The sequence below is a fragment of the Artibeus jamaicensis genome, unplaced genomic scaffold (assembly GCF_021234435.1).
Source record: "Artibeus jamaicensis isolate MK-2021 breed Jamaican fruit bat unplaced genomic scaffold, CSHL_Jam_final contig_729, whole genome shotgun sequence".
Taxonomy (NCBI): Eukaryota; Metazoa; Chordata; class Mammalia; order Chiroptera; family Phyllostomidae; genus Artibeus; species Artibeus jamaicensis.
This window is the reverse complement of record NW_026521939.1, coordinates 6,992,654-7,007,954: the sequence shown is the minus strand read 5'-3', so window position 1 is coordinate 7,007,954 and position 15,301 is coordinate 6,992,654. Positions and strand designations below refer to the sequence as shown.

At 48.4% G+C, this 15,301-nt stretch overlaps 1 protein-coding gene across 4 annotated transcripts in view; it reads left to right on the top strand.

The window, feature by feature from the left end:
- The window catches only part of CIITA (class II major histocompatibility complex transactivator), a 51,908-nt gene that overhangs the window by 10,186 nt on the left and 26,421 nt on the right, over nucleotides 1-15,301 (top strand). The window contains exon 1 of one of the 4 annotated variants that reach the window (XM_037151189.2): nucleotides 821-1,393. The exons of 1 other annotated variant lie outside the window; for it this stretch is intronic. In XM_037151189.2, coding sequence (XP_037007084.2) covers nucleotides 1,342-1,393 — 52 coding nt within the window. In that variant the 5' untranslated portion in view covers nucleotides 821-1,341. Of the gene's footprint in view, nucleotides 1-820; nucleotides 1,394-2,851; nucleotides 2,950-15,301 lie in introns of those variants that run through there. 2 more of the 4 variants (XM_037151190.2, XM_053672137.1) reach the window with 2 other exon arrangements.

Here is a 15,301-nt window from a genome sequence, read left to right as displayed (position 1 = left end):
CTTTGCATTTCTTATTTGTCTGCCTACTTCCCCCCTGAGACTTCTGAGAGCAGCAACTGTTTCGAAATAACCACCATGCAAGGATAGGCATCACCATGCTCACTACATACGTGGGGAAACAGATCCACACAAGGGAAGTGAGGGATCCAAGCTCACACACCTGCCAGTGAGAGCAGGGGCTACACACTAGCTCATCACCCTACCAGCCCAGGGCTTTTTCAGTAAAAATACATGAAGCACTTACATGATAGTTTCCTGAACTTCATTTATTTCAGTACCATTCTCGTGATGTCTGCCCACCACCTATACCATTATTTACTTGACAGTTTTTTCAAACCACTCCTATTTTTTATTCAACTTTATTTCCTAAGAAAAGTTTGTATCTATCATAAATGAAAAAGAATGCCACATGTAGAAGGAAACTATGAAATAGGAAAGCAGAGCAATGTTATTCAATTCTAGCCAAACACTGTGGCCTGCCAGAGGCTTGAGGCTGGGGGCTGCTCTCTGTGAAATGGGGACATCATACGTTAGAAGAGCTGTTAAAGACATGTTAGCCCCAAACTGAGACTTTCTCCTTGATGCCAGTAGGAGCATGGGAAGGGGACTTGAAAGGGCACCAACTTTCTCCCTGTGTGAGTCAATGTTATCTGGTACCACATCTGCATGTCACCCCAAACCACCTGGCATATATCCCATATTTGGGGGATAATTTTTTTATGTTTCAGTCCAATGTCTTGGAGTAAAACTGATGGGCTAACCATATATGATCTGCAGGGAAATGCAGGGCAACCTGGAATGGGGGTAGCTAGCAGTGGAGGGGAGGGAAATCTAGAAGTCTGCTGGAACCCAGCAGGGACTCAGCTTGTCTGAGACATTTGCGGGGCTCTCATCCTGGCCCCGCCCCGCAAAGGATGGCAGATATTGGCAGCCAGCACCACTGCGGTCTCCATCATTTCAGAATGTTAGTGCTTTGAAGGTCCTCAAAAACAAACAACTTTGCAACCTTCTTCAGTCACCCTCTTTTGCCCACAACAAGGAACTGAAATTAACACTAGCGGCTTGGGGAGAGTTTAGGGAGTGTGGACAAATTAGAGCATGTAGAGACCAGTGAGATCTGAGAGCTTCATGCCACCTCGAGGCAGGAGTTTCCTGCTGGTCCCTTACTTTCGTCCTTTGCATTCTAGCTTAATTTTGGCGGGCTGTTGATCTGCATCTAGGGAAGAAACACGCTAGAGATGAGGCTGCCTGCTCCTGAGCTGGGCATCTGAAAGCACCATCCTCCAGCAGTCTGAGGGTACCAACAGGAGGGGCTGCCAGACCCACTGCGTTTCCCACGCCATGCGTTGCCTGGCTCCACGCCCTGTCGGGTCTTGTCTGCCAGAGCCCCAAGGTAAAACAGCGGGTGGTGGAAACTGGGGCTGAGAAAGCTGCTTAATTTAGGGTGAGGTCTCAGCTGGTCTGGCCATCCCGGATAAACAGACATGCTCTGAACTGGGGGATGGGTCAGAGAAGGGGTCCTTGTCCTGCGATGGCTGTTGAAAGAAGTGAGGTGGTTCACCATTTTCTTCCACTGGAGGGAAACTCAGGTCAGTCCAGATACCTGGAATGTGAGAGGGTTTTATCAGTCCTTGAAGGTTCTAGAGGGCCCACTTTCAAAGTTAGCTCTCAGCATTGATGGCCCGGCTTGGCCAACCACAAGGTCCTCTACCAGACAGGTAAATACTGAGGGTGCCCATAAAGGATGGGACCCCTGCCAGACCCCACCCTGTCCCTGGGGATCCGGGAAGGCAAAGCCAGAGTCGGCCCCTTGGTATACTTGTTGAGCCTCAGCTAGCTAGCAATAGCCAGTCACCCAGACAGATAGTGCCCTTTCCCCAGTTTGCAAATGGTGTGTTGAGGAAGAAGTGCGGGACAGGGGACAGATGGTGAGAGACAGCACAGTGCAGAGGACTGGCACCAGCTCTGAAGCCAGGGGGTCAGGTCTCAGCCCAAGCTCCACCGTTGGCTGGGTGTGGTGTGACAATGAGCGTGTCATCAACCCCATCTGGGGCTGTTTTCCTGGGCTGTGAAATGGGGTTAGGGGAAGTGTCAGATGACAAGAGAAGGGTGAGGAGTTAGAGGGTCTAGCGCAGTGCCTGGCACATTGTAGGAACTATCATCTTAAGAGCCCAATATTATTGGTGTCGCAGTTGTGTGGTTGAAAGGGGTGGGATTCCTTTTCTCAGACACCGCCGAAATGTGTGGCTTCCTCTTGAACCCCAGAATGATGACAAGTTTTCCAGCTCTCTTGGATGCAGCCAGAACGTTTTGGGGGAGTTTGTGAGGGGGGAGAGACAGGTCACCTTGACCCACTCCTCCGTTCCAGATAAGAAATCCAAGCCTGGGAAGGAAAGTGACCTCCCCAAGTTCTCACAGTTGGTGGGGCAGGGGTCCAGGGCCTCTGGAGGAGGAAGGCAGGGGTAATGCTGCAGGGATTATGGTGTTGGAAATGCCTGGTTGCTGGGCTGAGCCTCAGGGGGCAGTCTCAGTGTTCCCATGCCCTGGAGGGGTGGTTTGCCTCCTTCAGGATAGGGATGAGCTCCCTGCAAGCCAGGGCTTGCGAATCACATGCCCCAGGGGCAGGCTGGCTCCCCACCAGCAGGGGACTGGCCATTTCAAAGAAGAGCCCGAGTGGCTCTTCTGGAAGCACCCAGGAGTGTATGGGGTGCAGCGAGGTCTTTCTGAGAAAACACGTGGTGGACGCAGCAGAGGCTTGGATGCCTGCCTGCTCTCCAGTGTGACCCAAGCACCGCTGTGCAGAGAGAAAGTGAAAGAGAAAAACCACTGCTGGTGGGGCGGGCAGGGGGGAGGAGGTGTGGCCAGGTAACTCACAACAGCCCCAGAGTTGCCCGCAGGCAGAGGTCACCATCAGTGCGGCTGTCCTGGGAGTCCGAGAAACAGCGGTAGGTGAGCAAGGTCCCTAAAGCTGGGCTGGGAACAGAGACACAGAAATAGGCAGCTACTTGCCCGGGTCACGCAGCACTGCTGGGATTAGCAGGAGAGAATGCACGGAGTGTGGGAAACTCCTCGTTTCCAGCTGCGATGCCGAGAGCGCTTGGGCTGAGGGAGGCAGGCGGAAAAAGCCAAGCAAAAGCCAAGCGGGAGCAGGGAGCGTCCGCAGAAGGACTGGGACGAAAGGCGGAGCACAGCGCAGAGACTGGTGGTAGGTCCAAGCCACGGTGCCCCAGAGTCTGTGGAGGCGCGCAAGGGTGCGCAGAGGAGACTTGAGAGGCTGTTCCTATGAGGGGAACCTTGGACCAGGGCTGTCCTTCCCGGAGCCTTAGCTTCCCTGTTAGATCCTATTTCTGCTCAGACTCCAGAGAAATCCTCACCTCTCTTTGATTGTACTGGGGGGTGCGGTTTTTCCTCCACTACCTGTGAGGATTGGTATCTCTACCTCACTTTGGGGACCCAGCCCCTCCATCTAAAGAGAGAAATAAGGGGTTTCTGGAAGGGGGGGTATGGGGCTCTCTAGGGTCCCAGAATGCTGAAATTGGAGCCACCACTTCTAGCTCTGTCTGGGACCCTTAACACCGAAGCTGAGTCCCACAGTCTCTTTCTCCACTTGCACAGAGGAGGGGACAGGTGCCCACAGTGCCCCACCCTCAATCACCGCCAGGAGCTCCTTACTTCGGCAGGAAGTCTTCCATCTGCGCACCTCCCCGACAAAAGAAATACTCCTGGTAGATCAGAAGGTTAAGAAAATTGGTGCTTCTTACTCTAGGGCTGATGGAGCTGAAGTGGGAGGGGAGGACACTCAGGTAAATCATCATCTTCCAACCCCAGGCTGCCTTAGGCCAGGACCTGAGCTCCAAGGTGCCAGGCTGTGCAGTGGAAGGGTCCTCAGAGATAACTGTGCCGGGGGTCGCAGACTTCCCAAATGAGGGAATCACTGGGGAGGCTGTTTAGTGTGCAGGTTTCTAGACCCCACCCCTAAACCCTATTGGCTAGGCCTGGGGTGGGGCTCAATGTCAGGTTAAACCATTTATCTTGGTGATCCTTACATCAGGGGACCAGTGGTCATACAACTTTAAGAGGCACAGATGTGGCCCAAACCCTCTACTTTGTCCATGTTCCAAAAATTCTGAGAACTTCCCCTGGAGGTTTTGTCAAAGACCACATAGCTGAGTAGTTGGTTGAGCCAGTAGTTGGTAAAGCCAAATAGTTGGTAGAGCAGAAGGGAGGTTTTCTGAGCACTGTGGGGGTGACTTCTTCACGAGTCCCCCCGGTGCCACGGACATGCATGAATGAGTAAATGTATGGCGGAGACATGCTGGATCTGCTTGGGGATGGAGGAGTGGGCTGGGGCCAGTTTCTCAGGGGAGACAAAGGCCAGCAGCAGCCAGTTTCTCCGAGGAGAAAAAGGCCTTGAGCACCTTTCTCCATAGCCTTTTATTGGGTTGTAATACACAGGAATACAGGGCGGCAAGGATCAAACAGTAGATAACATTACAAAGAAATCTGAGGCCTTCAAAGTCTGAGTCAGTATCTGTCAGGAAGAGAGTTGCAGAAACTTTGGGAGACATACTCATTTCCTCTCGGACCCTTACATATGAATGAAAGCACTCTTAACAGCAGATTTCACAGGTTTATCAGGAAGTCTTTGCAATGCCAGATTTTCCCACAGGACATGCTCTAGAAAAGCAAGGAGCTGCACCTCTCCCCTACAGGTATTCAGGCTTAAGGGGATTAGAGCCAGGAAGTGCTTCTCCCAGAGGACATGGGGACTTGGGCTTTGACAAAGCCGGGTGGGGGGGTGAGAGTCCATTGCTCTTTGTTGCAGCCCCCCCCCCGTCCTTCCATGAAGGCCTCCCAAGTGATTGAGTCTGGCTTAAGTTGCCCCCTTCTGTGAGGGGTCTTACCGGTCATTGACTTCTGACCAAGCTCTGGGGGCAGGGAGAGGAACTGAGGCAGCATTTGCTACCAGAGACAAACTTTGTCTCCTGCGGCAGATATTCCAAAGGTTGTCTCTCGCCCTTAGCCACAAGGGGTAGAGATATAATTCCTAAAATCATGCAGAGTGGTCTACAACAGAGGACTTTGACATACACGTGGTGAGTGGTCCAAAGACAGTTCTCAAAGTGCCTTCATTGACATCGGTTCTCACAGGGAGGAAACTGGTGCTTTTCTGATCGGTTTTTATCCTTCTTTTCTGTTGTTGTTGTTGTTGTTGTTTTTGTATAGGGATCTTTAACAGCATTCTAAATACCATATTGTACTCACTAAGTTTTCTTTTAAACAAATCGGTAGGGCAGCAAACATTATTTTGATAACATTGTTTTGTTTTCAGTGGCAAATGATACAGTTTTGGGGTTTTTTTCAATCTGAGGTAGTCATAGAAAGTTTTCTTCTTCTAAAATAATTACAAACTTTGCCCCAACCTTTGTGTCTCAGTTGGTTGGGTGTCATCCTGTAAACTGAAAGGCTGAGGGCCCGATTCCCAGAAAGGGAGCATGCCTGGCTTGTGGGTTTGGTCCCCCGTTGGGGCACATAGGAGAGACAACAATGAATATTTCTCCTCCCTATCGATGTTTCTCTCCCTCCCTCCCCCTCTCTCTGAAATCAATAAGCATGTCCTCATGTGAAGATTAAAAAATAAGTAAAATAAAATAATAAACTTTACCAGTGTGTCCTTGTAAATGTACAATCTAACAGCATTAAGTACCTTCACAATGTTGTGCAGCCATCGCCACCATCCAGTTCCAGAATTTTTCCATCTTTCCCGACCAAAGGTCTGTCTCCACTAAACAATAACTCCTTATTCTCCTCTCCCTACAGCCCCTGGAAACCAGCATCCACTTTCTCTTTCTAAGAATTTGACTACTTTAGGTGCTTTGTGTAAGTGGAATCATGTGTCTGTCCTTGTGTCTGGCTTCTTTCACTTAGTATGACACCTTCAAGGTTCATCTGTGTTGTCGCATGGGTCAGAATCTCATTCCTTTCTACGGCTGAGTAATATTCTAATGTATGGCTAGATTATGTTTTGCTTATCCATTTATCTGTCAATGGATGCTTGAGTTGTTTTCACCTTTTGTCTATTGTGAATAGTGCTGTTATGAACACTCATGCATGTGTTTCCTTGCATTCAGTTCTAGAAAATTTTCCTTTTAAAATGAATATATTTGTTTCTTTAAAAATTAATGTAAGGAAAATACTAAGGCAAAATATAGAGTAGGTGATATGACCATATGATGAAAAACTGTAATGGAGGCAGATACATGGCTGAAGTTTGGGAGACTGTGGATTAGCAAAAAGACCTGTAGCTATTATACAGTCTAGAGGGTGGGACTGAGGGCTGCTAGATCAAGGGCATGGCAGCTGAGGGACTTTTGGAAGGAAACATATAAGAATTGAGGAAGTGTCCAGTGGTGGCAGAAATGGGTGGTCTAGAAAGTTTGCTTTGGGTAAGGAGAATTGTAGCCTTCTTAGTGTTCAAAAAAAGCCATGCAAGGCAAGAGAGTTAGTGTCTTCTTGGCAAGTAGAAACTCAGGCTTCCTTGGAAATCAAACCTCTCAGATCTCAGAATCACTAATGTGTGTGTGTGTCTAGGGGAAGGCACAAGGGGATGCTCATTTGAACATTCAGATTTCTGGACCCCGCCCAAGACCTACTGACTTAGAACTTAGCAGGGGCGAGGCCCAGGCTGCCGTATGGTTAGCATCCTTTCAAGGCAGTTTTGATTGACAGCCAAGCCTGCCTACTGCTGGACTCTGTAGGCAGATTGTGGCGGGCAGGGCCAGCCTATAATTTATCTTGGAATCTCCAGCACCCCACCAGAGGGCATGGTGCTGGCTTAGGTACCATGTTAGGTGGAGCTAGGGGTCAGAACTGGAGCTGGGGTCCTGCCTTGCTAACTGCAGCCACAGCATCCTCATTCCCCACCCTGCCCCAGAATCTGGCTCAGGTTCTCTTCCCCAAACACTTGCTGGACTCCTTTTGTGGGTGATTGACTGCAGCTAGGAATATTGGGACATGCAGAGGGAAGGCCACTGGATGGTGGGAGAGGCCAGGTGAGCTGGAAGAAGGACTGCATCTGGACTAGCACTGAAGGCACTCCTCCACCCCTGGCTGCAGCTCTTACAGTTTGTCTCCTCCCTTTTTATCCCAGGACTACCAGGCTCCCCACCCTGCAATAACTATACCATTTACAAGCACATGCACAAGCTCACATGGTTTCCTTTGAGTTCTAAGATTCCCCAAGTTACGATGAGGTGGATGTCATCAATGGGGGTCCAAAGAGATGGGTGGGTTACCTGACCACGCAGAGATGGTCTCTTTGGGGCCTTTTGTGGGCTTCTTTATAATTTCCAGAGCTGTGTTGTCTCAGGTATGGCTCTCTAGGAAGCAAACTAGGAGATAGAGATTTGTACACGGGAGGTTTACTGGAGAGGTTACGAGGGGTAAGGGGCATCCAAAGGGTACAGCAGGAAGCAAGACTGGGCAGAGGGAGGAGTTAGGATGCAATACAGTCACGACAGAGGTCTCAGCCAATCCCATGGGGAGCACTGATGCTGGGACAGACCACAGGGTTATCTCAGAGGACTACAGGGTTACCTCAGGTTGAGGCAGGGTGACCAGACCTTTGCACTCCACTGGGACTGATCATTACATGTGGGCTACCCCTACCAAAGGGCATGACTTTGGGCTATTCAGAAAGAGCCTGAGCTGTGAGTTTGAGCCACTTACCCTTTGGCAGCTGGTGTTAATGGGGCTGATCTGAGCAGTACAACACAGCATCCACTACACAAGTAAAAATTGTCAAGGCAGAGAGTACCTGGAGGCCAAGGCCTAAACTGTTGCCTGGAGTTGTGTCTTTCACTTTGGCAGCCTTTTTTGGGGAGGGGAGGTTCAGGGCTCCCCATCCTCTTTAATCAAACAGCTCCATCACCTGTTCTAAGATTTGGGCTCCTCGTTCAATTTCATTGGAAAGCCACTGCTCTAGAGTAACATTCTTTCATAACGGATGAGGGCACTGAAGACCGGAGAGGAAAGGGGACTGGCCCAGGGTTCCACAGACTGTTAAATGCAGAGCAGGGCCCAGAGCTCAGGTCTCATGAGTCCCTGTGTTGACCCCATGCCACCAGTGTGTTGTAAACTCATCTGTCTCCATGGCCACGCCATCCCACTTCCTCTGCTCACCCTCCAACTTCTGAGAAGCCCTGTGAACAGGGCCTGAAGCCAGTCATGCTTACAATTTTCGGCTTTCCTGGTCTGAGGTCCCTTTGTCCTACACAGGCTAGTCCCAGCACAGAGGGGCTGGGGAGCTGTGATGGAAATGTTAAGATACTTTAGGGTGCTGGAACTGGGGGGAGGTGGAGCATCAGGCTGGATCCAGTGGCACTCCATGCCCCACTGTTCCCAGACAGTTTATCTCTTAATCTCCTCCAAGCTCTTCCATTGGAATGGACCCTCCTGTGCATTTCAATTCCACTGTGGGGCAGGACGGAATTTAATCCTGTCTCTTTCTGCCCCAATCACTCGCCCATGCCAAACCATCATCTTTCCAGCAGATCAGGGATAGAAGGGAACTTGGAGAGCCTCCAAGACAAGAGTTGCAAACCCAAATGCCCAAGGGGCCATAATTGTGAAAAATGGGGTCAGGCAGAAGGCAATACGGGGCAGTGGGAACTTTGGCAACAATCGTGCACTCTATATAGAGTACATGACTGTGAGGGTAATTAAGACACACATACATAAACAGACTCAAATTGCCTTGGGAAATAAAACAGCTAGGCCCTCGGGTGGGCCTGACTCAACCCTTATTTTTGAGTCCATACTCCAAGCCAAGCCCCCTGGCACAGATGAGGAGCCTCCCGTTAAAGGCGAGTACCAGAGCTAACCAATAGCAGCATTTCCAGACCTCTCCTGACATGAAACTTGTCTGGCCCTATTACTTGTTCACACACATGCATATGTACATGCATGTACACACATGTTATCTGATCACCCTCCTGAAATAGAAGCCCTTAGAACCTCTAGCCACCTTTTACCCCTACAAGCCCCTTAGCATGGCCACATACCTCAGTTTCCCTTCTGTCTCTCGTGACTTCCTCAAGTCCCTTCAGGAAGTGAAAGTCTTGAGTGAAACCAGCAGTTTCTCTAAGTCTTCTCTGACTCATTTTCCTGGGATGCCCACGCTGGGCTGGCAAACAGCAGGTCAGAGTGCTGAGGCTTCCATCTCTGACGACAGTACCTGCCTTCCCCAAGTCCTGAGTATTCCTGTCTCCTCCCCCAAGAACTTGGGGTTCTTGGGCCCAGTTCAGCTCCTCCTGGGATGGCCTTGAAGGGATGTCCAACCCTCTTGTGTCTCTGAGCCACACTAGAAGAAGAGTTTTCTCTGGCCACACATTAAATATATTGCAACACAAGTCACAGGAAAAGCTCATAATGTTTTAAATAAATTTAGAATTTTATGTTGTCCCTCATTCATGGCCATCCTGGGCTGCACGCAGCCCATGGGTTGGACACCCCTGACCTACAGGGCCACAGGAATGCAGAGGCTGCTTTTTGAGCATCTAGAGAGCCAGGCTCTGTGCAGGCCCTGTTGGGGAGTCACAGGGATACCCCATGAAGCTTCTGTTACGTTTGCTTTTGCTTTGTTTCTTGTGAACTGCAGGAGACTTTCAAACTTGGTGTCGCTGCACACCTTACTTCGTGGTACTCATATCTGGTCTACCTGAGGCAACTCTCACTTCCCCTTTTCCCTCTCTGGCACCCATTCTAATATATTCATGGAGTATCTTTTTGTTTGTAAGTGTCCTTTTTTCAAAATTAAGTTTATTGGGGTAACATTGGTTAATAACATTGTATTAGTTTCGGGTGTGTGATTTGATAATGCATCTGTACACTGCACTGTGCGCTCATCATCCAAAGTCCAGTCTCCTTCCATCACTGTATATTTGACCCCCTTGCCCCTCTTTGTCCTCTGTGTATGTGTTCTTGTAAAATATGTGTTGCTTTTTCTATGTGCATGCTGTCACTCTGCACGTCTAGAATTGGGCTATCAGAGTTCATTCTGATTTTTACTTTTTACCTCAGTACTGTGTTATTAAGATCCACTTGTGTTTCTCTGTGTGCATTGGTCTGCTTCTTCTAAACACTGTGCTATCCTCCATGGATTGCAGCTACTACTTTTTCCTACCCATCCCGCAGCAATGGACAACCAGTTGGCTTCCAACTTCTCTATCACCACAAATAGCACAGCAGTGAGTATCCTCAGATGTGTGACCTTGCAGAGTTGTGGGAATATTTCTTTGAGGTGTATGTATCCAGGAACTGAACTGCTGGGTTGTAAAATCTACACACCTGTAGGTATGCTAAGTGGTGCCAGGTTCTCCACTGGGATGGTCCTACCAGCCCACACCCACCAATCCATTCAAAAGTATTGCCCAGCATTTACATTTTTGTCAAGTGTAGAGTGTCAAGTGACACCTTGCTGTTTTCATTTAGGAGCTTATGTCTTAGTAGCACATCCTGGATGTATCACTTTAGGCAACTCAAAACCAACTGTTGAGGTAGATACTATGCCAACCAAGTACAGTAAACTTCACAACTCCTCTGAGGAGCTGAAAAACATATGTGAACTCACACAGTTAGTGTAGAACTGAGGTTTGAACCCAGAGCTCACCTTTTTAACCACTGCACTATTATTATGTTTTGTCTGTCTTCCAAATATTATCTGGGCCTACTACACTATAAGCTTCTTGGCAGGGACTGTGTTTTAAACCCCTTTAGGGTCCCTGGAGACCTGGGCTCAGGGATTTTCTTATGGGAGATGCTCAGTAAATCATTGGGTTACAGATTTGGAGAAAAAGAGTACAAGAGGTTTCTTGGAGTTTATGTGGAGGCCTACAGGGTACAAGAGGAAAAGAGGAACTTATTTGATGTATGATCCCCACAATGATGCTGATTGGGAGCTGGTTATGGTAGATAAGTGTCTCTGGGCTCCTGCTTCTACCACCATCTGACCTCCAAGGAAGCAGCTTGTTATTCGGTTGTGGAGCAGGGTGGTGTTAGGGGGGCCTTGAGGGGAAGAAAGCAGGGGAAGACTGACAGGCAGTGGGGAACCTAGAATCCCAAAATCCTTTAGCTGTGTGGGCTCCCACACCCAGCTGGTGAAACTCAGGCTCAGAGGGGTAAAGAAATGTTCTCGTGATCAAAAGCAGAGTAGGAACTCAAACTCCTATCTCTAAACACACAGTTCAGAGATTTTTCCATTCCTTCCTCAGGAAGAGAAGCTCATAGTTGACAAATAGGGAAGAATCCCCTCTAACACTCTTGTATTGTAGTGCAGAGCAGTGCTGAGGGTTTTGGGGGCAGCAGAGGAGCCCCTTACTCCCTTTCAACACTACCTCAGAACTTCAAAGATATATGCCCTCTGACTGGGAAGAAAGCATCTGTTAAACTGACCCTAACCTCATTGTCATCATCTGTAAAATGGGTATAATAATACCAATTCCCAAGAGTTGCTATGACAATGGAAAGAAAATAATAAATACAGAGCATTCGGCACAACACAGTCACAAAAGAATCTCCCCAGCAGAGAAAGGATGCTACGTTGGCACAAGAAGAACTGCATGAACTGAATGTCAAGTTGCACCAGTCTGAGTACAGACATTCTCGTCACACTTGATTTCCCTCATGAAAGAGAGAAACAAATTTTTATTTTAGAAAACAGTTTGGTGCACCTGCTCTTAAAAAGACCTACAGTGTAGTGTGAAATGTGGATGGAAATGAACCCCAGAAGGAACATGGAAAGTGGCGGCTCAGGGGCAAGGGTGTGTTCAAAGAGGACCTTCTAAAAATACTGCGCATTTACTAAAAACATAGTCTACTTCTCTGCTGCAACCCAGGAGCTCCTCAAAAGGAGAAATTATCTTGCCTTCTCTCACTGGGTGAGAGCAGCTCCCCAGGGAAACTATGAGGTCAAGAGTGACTAGAAGAAGCTGAGAATTTGGAGCTAGGCAGTTGGTTCAGATCCCAGGTGCCTACTCTTCTCTCTGAGCCTCATTCTTCATCTGCAAAATGGAAATATAGATAGCTAATGTGTCAGTTAGACCAAATGGGATAATGTTCACATATCATATCATTTAGTACCTGGCACTGAGAAAACACCTGTGAATTCTAGTTACACTTCATTCTTGTTGATGCAGGGAGCCCATTACATGCTGCAACCCAGGGACAGGGTAATGAGATGGACAGGGTCCTGTCCTCCCAGGGCTTCTGGCCTCTAAGATCTGCCTTGTGTAGGCCAGATGAAGGGGACTCTCTCCTCTGCAGGTCTGTCTCTGCCTTTCTGTTCTCTCTGGAATTGCAGGTGGGAGAAAGAGTTCAGTTGATGGGCCTTTGAATAATATACTAAGCATCCAGGGACACAGGAAACATGGTTGTGGGAACACCTGAGGGGAGAGGGGCTAGACCAAGATGCTAGTAGATCTTAGCATGAGTGGCAGGCACTGTGGAAAGATCTAGACTATAAACCTATAGCCTTGGGTCTGATTCCTAGCACCAAGACTTCCCAACATAATGGGCTTCCTTTGTAAGCCTCCTAGTGTACCACCCAGAGTCCTGCCCACTTGGCCTTTTGATGGTCCCACAAAGTTAACTTCATTATCCTGACCTACTGGTGGGAAAATAGATACTCAGTTAAGTCACTTGCTAAGGCTTCCCAGCCAGAATTCAAACTCTAGCTCTCCAACCAGGTGACCTTGGGTAAGTGTTTGAGTATCCTTCTCTGCCTTCCTGTCTTCTCCCTGAGGCTCTTTGGGAGCTCATATGGGGGCACGGGGATGGAGGCAGAAGTCTATTGTGTCCCTGTGTACTTGAGAAGAACGGTGCAAGGTGCAGGGTTCACCTTGGGGAAGGGAGGTATCATGGTACATGTTGGAGGTGTCCAAAAGTAGGTTTCTTCTTGTCCAGGTTGATCCAATGACACAGAACTCAGGCCCTGGGGTAACCTCTCAGCTCCCTTCTCAGTGGTGGTGATAGAGGTGGGGGCAGTGTTATAGGACCTTCCAGGTTACACTGCTGACTGTGGGGCCTTCTTGTTCCTTTGGGGTCTCTGAGGCCTGCTTATGCAAAACAACAGAAATCTTGGCTTGGCAATATGCTGAATCAGGCAGGAGTGGAAGATAAAAAGTCCCTTAGTCAAGCTCAGAGGTAAAAGGTGAATTATAATAAAATAATAATGATAATAAGGGCCATCACTCATTGTGTATATGTTACATGCTGTTCTGAGCTTCTCTTTATTAAGTGCTTACTAAGCACCAGTCACCTTCCTGAAGGCTCTACATGGGGTGCAGTACAGTGACAACAGAGGTCTCAGCCAGTCCCATGGGGAGCACTGATACTGGGACAGACCACAGGGTTATCTCAGAGGACTACAGGGTTACCTCAGGTTGAGGCAGGGTGACCAGACCTTTGCACTCCACTGGGACTGATCATTACATGTGGGCTACCCCTACCGAAGGGCATGACTTTGGGCTATTCAGAAAGAGCCTGAGCTGTGAGTTTGAGCCACTTACCCTTTGGAAGCCGGTGTTAATGGGGCTGATCTGAGCAGTACAACACAGCATCCACTACACAAGTAAAAATTGTCAAGGCAGAGAGTACCTGGAGGCCAAGGCCTAAACTGTTGCCTGGAGTTGTGTCTTTCACTCTGGCAGCCTTTTTCGGGGAGGGGAGGTTCATGTGGGCTACCCTTCCAGAAGGTCATGAATTAACATGCTCTTCTACATGAATTAACTTACCCAACCCTTATGAGCTATCAATCATTATAGTTCCCATTTTATTTTTAAATATTTTATTTATTTATTTTTAGAGAGAGGAGAGAGAGGGAGAAAGAGAAAGAGAGAAAGACTGATGTGTAAGAGAAATATCGAATGGTTGCCTCTCACATATCCTTGACCAGGGACCTGACCCACAACCCAGGCAGGTGCCCTGACTGGGAATCAAACCAGCAACCTTTCCATTCATAGGCTGATGCTCAATCCACTGAGTCACACCAGCCAGGTCTATAATTCCCATTTTATATGTGAGAAAACTGATGCTCCAAGAGTTTTAAAAATCTTTCCCAGGTTGCAGTGAGTTGGTAGGTAGGAGTGGTTTCAGAGTCAGGCAATTTGACTCCAAAACTTGTGTGAATTTCCTCCTTCTCTCTGTCAGCATATTTTCCTGGTGTTTGACTTCATTTGGCAATGTTGCCCAAAGTTGGAAACTGAGCCTGTCGATAGTGAGCTGGGCTAGACTTTTTAAGGCTCCTTTCCATTGTACCTCCTGCCATTGTCCATCTGTAAAAGGAGCTAGTCCTTCTTCTTGAGCCTAGACACAAGGGGGGGGGTGTTCATTTCAATGGAAATATCTTGTTTGGCAAGAAAGAGCACTGGGCTGGGAGTGTCGTGCTAGGGGATCAGGTGCAGGCTTGCCCACTGGCAGGCTGTGGTGACTCATGCAAAGCATATCCCCTCTCAGGGTCTCATCTTTGAAGGATAAAGGAGATTGAAGGTCCCTGGCAGCCCTGAGTCCCTGTAAGAAAACAGACATTGGATAACTTGACAAAGAACATACAACTCATTCCTGGAATTGCCGGTGTCAGCCCCCAAGGTATTGTCAACAGATCTCACTGCCTGGAGAAAGAGGCAGATGACTACAAGGTAGATTCTTAGTAAATAGCATAGACTGAAAGTGGAAGGCAGGCAGCAGGAAAGATTTGGGGCAGGAAGTCTTTTCTCACCATCCTTGAGAGAGCAGTAGATTGCTTGGCCGGCTCCTCAGCCACACTGTTGAGAGGGGTGCAGCCCTTCTCCCTCCCCCACCTCCCAGCCTTGGCCCCAGTCCAGGAAAAGGGCAGCATCTTTCATTTCTGCTTTCTCGAGTCATGGCTGGCTAGGCCTTTGATGCAAGCCTGTCGTTTGGGTTTCTGTAACCACTACCTAGCCCATCATAAATAAATAGCTCCAGCCAGGACCTTATGTTGAATTGTAGATTACCTGAACTAGGGAGTAGGTGGGGCATTTCAGCCACACAGATGAGGCTTCAGATTGACTCTAGCCAGCAAGAGCTTAGCTTTCCTTCTAGGCGTTAGTGTTTCGTTTCATTTTTAAAACTTTATTGGGATATAATTCACACATCATACAATTCACTCATTTAAAGTGTACAGTTCAATGGTCTTTTTAGTATATTCACAGAGTTGTGCAACCATTCCTATGGTCAACTTTAAAACATTTCCCTCTTCCTCCCACAAAGAAACCCATACCCATTA